This window comes from Rhincodon typus, chromosome 37 (genome assembly GCF_021869965.1).
Source record: "Rhincodon typus isolate 14 chromosome 37, sRhiTyp1.1, whole genome shotgun sequence".
NCBI classification, from domain to species: domain Eukaryota; kingdom Metazoa; phylum Chordata; class Chondrichthyes; order Orectolobiformes; family Rhincodontidae; genus Rhincodon; species Rhincodon typus.
Window position 1 is genome coordinate 20,004,325 of NC_063368.1, and position 5,262 is coordinate 20,009,586.

At 44.3% G+C, this 5,262-nt stretch overlaps 1 protein-coding gene across 1 annotated transcript in view; it reads left to right on the top strand.

Annotated features, from left to right (window-relative positions):
- LOC109934144 (neuronal pentraxin-2-like) overlaps positions 1-5,252 on the top strand; it is a 32,872-nt gene extending 27,620 nt beyond the window's left edge. Inside the window, exons 3-5 of the mRNA XM_020532954.2 lie at positions 738-982; positions 2,245-2,424; positions 3,419-5,252. Of these exons, the coding sequence (XP_020388543.1) occupies positions 738-982; positions 2,245-2,424; positions 3,419-3,652 (659 nt within the window). The 3' untranslated portion in view covers positions 3,653-5,252. The remainder of the gene's footprint in view (positions 1-737; positions 983-2,244; positions 2,425-3,418) is intronic.
- The last annotated feature ends 10 nt before the right edge of the window (positions 5,253-5,262 follow it).

A 5,262-nucleotide genomic window follows, 5' to 3' on the forward strand; every position in this document is an offset into this window, starting at 1 on the left:
GGGGCGGTGGAGGTTATAGAGATGGGGTTGGAGGAGGTTATAGAGACAGGGTTGACTGGGAAGTCATTGTTATCTACAGCATATAAGTGGGAAAACAATCCAGTTGTTTGTGATAGGCTTATATCCCAAGCCCAATCAATAAGTAATACTGTAGTAATGAGTAATATTAAAACTGTGCTTCCTCTGCCGAGATTGAAAGTCTTGGAGAATTATACTAGGGAAAAATGCTACCTTAATCCTGGAATTGTGGCACACAATGAGAGTGGAAAACATACAGTAAATTCTCCCAAACAGTGATGTGACAAGCACCAGATAATCTGTTTTACAGAGGCTGATTGAGAGATTGGCCAAGAAACTAGGTACAAGCCATTGCTCTTAGAAACATAGAAAATAGGAGCAGGAGGAGGCCATTCAGCCCTTCAAGGCTGCTCTGCCATTCAATATGATCATGGCTGATCATTTAACTTCCTGTTCCTGATTCCTCCCCATACCCTTTGATCTCTTTAGCCTAAGAACTATATCTAACTCATTCTTGAAAACATTCAATGTATTGGCCTCAACTGCTTTCTGTGACAGAGAATTCCACAGGCACCCCACTCTCTGGGTGAAGAAATGTCTCCTCATCTCAGTCTTAAATGATCTATTCTTAAAGTTACAGTCATAGAGACATACAGCACGGAAACAGGGCAAGTGACCTCAGAGGCTTAAAGTAATCCATTTTAAATTCTTCACAACAGAAACCGCCGTGTATAAATTGCAAGAAGGTTACAAAATCTCGTTCCCGGTGAGAACGAACTACATGTATGCGCGAATGAAGCAAAGCCTGCCAGAGCTGTACACACTGACTGTGTGCCTGTGGCTGAAGTCTAAGGACACTGTGGGAATTGGAACCCCATTCTCATACGCAGTTCCTGGACAAGCAAATGAACTGGTTTTACTTGAGTGGGGCAAGAATCCTATTGAACTGCTGATCAATGACAAAGTAAGTGTTCATTTCTTTGGTAATTGGGTTAATTGATTAAAGGCTGCAGTTGACAGACAGTCTGAGCTGAGCCACTGCTCGGGTACAATTGATCTGAACTTTGTTGACTCACCAGGGAGAAGCAAACAATGATTTATGCTCCTGAAATTAACTTTTCACAATATCATGTGATAATTACAAGTGAATTAGACCATCTGATCCATCCTACTTCATCTACCTCAAGAAAATCACGTTTAGATTTCTGAGTGTTGGGGATATTGATGTATATTTATTGGGGTGATGGCTACTTATTGGCGAGATTGCAGTGTGTTGAAGAGGTTTCCATCTGTTGGAGGGGTATTGTTTATGAAGCGATTGCTATATATTGGGGTGTTCATGTTTATTGAGGATATCGATGTTTAGTAGGAATTATAAAAGCAAAACACTATGGATGCTGAAGATATGAAATAAAACCAGAGAGTGCTGGAAAAGCTAGCAGCATCTATGGAGAAACAGAATTAACATTGTCAGTCTAATGTGACTCTTACTCAGAACTGGAAAGCGCTGGAAAGTGGTGGTTTCTCTACTGTGAGGGACAGTGGGTGAGGAAGAGCAAGTGGAACACATTTGTGGGGCAAAACATTAAAGGGCATTAATGAAGGTGAAGGAAAGATAGAGATGTAAAATGGGTGTAAACGAATGGATGAAAAGGAAAAGATGGATCCACTTTCCTAGGAGCAAAGCCAGCAAGAGCCAAACAAGAAACTGCTGGGTGAGGGTGGGAGCATGTAAGGAAAGTGGAGGACCAAAGTTAGGCTCTGTAGTTGTGGAATTCAACATTGAGTTCTAAAGGCTGTAAAGTGTCCAAGCAAAAAAGGATGTTTTGTTTCTCCAGTTCATTCAGGAGGTTTTGTAAGTGAAGTGGGTAATATCCTTGCCTCTGAGCCAGGTTCCAGTCCCCCTCTAGGATTAAATGACCAAGGAAGTTGCATTCACAATGTGGTCAAACAGTTCGAGAACCAGCCTGTAACCACCAAAGACCAGGGAGTGAGAATGGAAGAAATTCCTGGTCAGATATGCTCAGGCATCCCTCAAGCTTTGGGCTCTGGCAACCTGTTCTGGGAAACCTAGCCATGGAAATATATAGAAGCACATGCTTTGTCTACCTCTAAAGTTACTAGACATGTGAAGTGTAGAAGGAGACCTCTATGGGGAGATTTTTGTTTACTGGAGCAATTTCTGCACTTGAGCAAAGAAGGGTACAATAATTGTTGTGTTTGTAGGTGACACGCCTCCCGTTGGAGATTAAAGATGGACAATGGCATCACGTGTGCATTACTTGGACAACCAGGGATGGTGTGTGGGAGGTGTACCAAGATGGCAAGTGGCAAGGATCGGGGGATAATCTGGCTCCTTGGCATCCGATCAAACCTGGCGGGACTTTAGTTCTTGGCCAGGAGCAGGTGGGTACCAGGAAGCTCCTCAATACCCCAGCACCAAGGGTGTCAATGGTAGAGTGACAAGTTTTGGATGAGTGACATGATGTCTCCAGTTTTCCACATTATTGCCTGTTATTGACTCTCTTCTGACCTGCACAGTAGCTCGGTTTGACCAATGTCACACCTGTGAATGGAAAATCTCAGCCACTTACAGCAGGACTGAGATTTGCAAACTTCAACTGAGATTATGAGCACCCAGACATTAATAAATCAGTCAATCCCAGCTTACCTTTTCTCCAATAACCAACATCACATACTGATCATTGTTACCACCTAGTGAAGATTTACTATTAGGAAAAAAACAGCTAAATTAGCTAACTACAGACCACCAACATTTCACATAGAAAGGTTCAACACAGTCATTGGTATAAACAGTAAATCCTCAAAACTACCAAAACAATAGTGACACTCAGCAACTCTTCCATCCCCTGCAGTTCCTTACCCCTCCTCTACCTCCTTCTGCCTACTTCCTCCTCCCCTTCTCACCCCTTCCTCCCATACCTCCTTCTCCTCTCTTCAAGTTATCCTCCCTTACTTCCCATTCACTTTCCAATCCCCTCCTCCCATCTCCTAACAACTTCCCTTTCCCACAGCCTTTCATCTACCCACCCCTTCCTTACCTTGCCCCCTCTCTTTCCTCTCTCTCCCCACCTCCTCCATCCTTTCCCTCAGTGTGTGAACAAGTACATTCCAAAAGTAAGACATTTTGCACAGTTAATCTAATTACTGGAACCTGAAGGGGCTGAATGGCCTGCTGTTTCCCTTGATGTTATGTGATGTGCAAAGTCCTTTTCTTGGCTTTAGACTGAGCCACACCTGGAACCTTGCAGTGCTGTTGGTCAAAGTCCCACTGCTCTGTGTTACACTGCTCCAACTAACTATCCCATGCTCTGTGTCTCTATTCCATGTCAAACTGGTCAAGATGTTGATATGAATGCATTTTTGTTCCGTTTTGCAGGATGTGGCCGGGGGAAGTTTCGATGCGACACAAGCTTTTGTTGGCGAGTTGGCAGAATTCAACGTATGGGACCGGATTCTGACTCCAATGGAGATCCAGAACATTGCCAACTGCTCCACCAGCACCGTGGGCAACATCATCTCATGGGAGGGCAGCAGTACCGAGCTGTTTGGGGGGGCCACAAAGTGGCCTTTCCAGAGATGCAGCGAGAATAAAGACTCAGAGCAGGATTAACAGTTGGTCCCTGGCCTGCACTTCACTGAGCCAGACATGGACCAAGCCAGCTTTCTACAATCTTTGTCATTCCTTCAATTTGCAACAGGCACCTACAGGGGACAGAGCAGCCAGTGACCCTGGGGGCTGAATTCGTCGCTAAATGGCTGTGAAATCGTTGTTCAGTGCTAACAGGAATTCTGTTTTAAAAAAAACCCCTAAATTGGCAACATTAAGAGTGAAATGGCCAATATCCCAGGAAGCTCAACCCAAAGCCCAGAGACATCGACACTTTCCTGATTATGTTTATACATGTATGATTTCCCTCCTTGGGGCTCAGGATGAATGTCCTGAGTATTTGATCTGAAAATGAGCCTTTGTGGGTGCCATTGCAGCATGGTAGACCATTCCAGTGTAGATAGCAGCAGAGCTAGCTCCTGTATGGATCTTTCGGTTTGGGGAAGTGATAATGGATGAGATTTCCCCTGGGTATCCTGATGCCAGATGTGACTCTCACTCTCTGAATCAGGTCATTCTCTGATCCTTTCACCAGTTCTTTTTTGTTATAAGGAAATTTTCTATTTCTGGTTTGTCAGTAATTCATAGCCAGGTGGAATCTCCCTGCCTCCTCCCCTTTAGCTGATCTCATGATCCTGCACAGTTGACCTTTCTGCTTTTGCCCTCTTTCTGGGGTAGCTGGGGTCTCTGACCAGCCCAGGACACAGTCACTTCTGGTACTCCCAATCCTTGTTGTCGTCAATCCTCTGATAGATTCTGGACTGATCCAGGAGTGTCTGATCCCTGCTCCTGCCGAAAGTTCCCCTCAATAGCCAAAGTTAATCCCCAGCCCTCACTGTGTGCACTTCACTCTGTCCCCTTTGGTTCCCAATGTTTCAGGAAATTGTTCTGTCGTTTCAAACGTTGATGTTAAATGGCCAACACTGTGGAATATTAGTGACCTATGACTCCAGCTGGGGCCAATAAAACAGGTAGAAGAATGATAAAGTACTTCAGGTTCTGGAGATCTGAAATAAAAACTGGAAGAACTGGAGAAACTCAGCAAATCTTGGCAGCATATGTGTGGAGACAAACAAAGTTAACATTTTGAGTCTGATTAATCTCTTCTTTGGAACCGTTGCTGCTAGATCTGACAAGTTTTCCAGCAAGTTCAGTTTTTATTCCAATAAAACAGGGTTACATGTAAGCTGTCGAAACCAGCCAGGACCCATCGCTGTATAGGTCTGGGGATATACCGAGAATAGGATGGAGGAGGTGGTCACTATCACTGCGATTTATCACTGGCTTGTTTTCTGTGGCCTTTATTTTTGCTGATGTCACAATTGTTGCCAAAGTTTTAACAGTTGCAAATGTTTAAGTCATGTTTGGTTTGAACAGCTGTGAGGTGTGGTGGAGCAGCCACATAAATGTCTTGCTCAGAGACTTGATTCCCACGAAGGATTATCTGCCTCATGAACTGGCTGAAGTGGCATCACAACACAGGAGAGTTAGTACAAACACATAAAAATCAGGAGCAGTAGGAGGCCACTCAGCCCCTCGAGCCTGCCCTGTTATTCAATAAGATCATGGCAGAGATAGTAGGAACTGCAGATGCTGGAGAATCTGAGACAGCA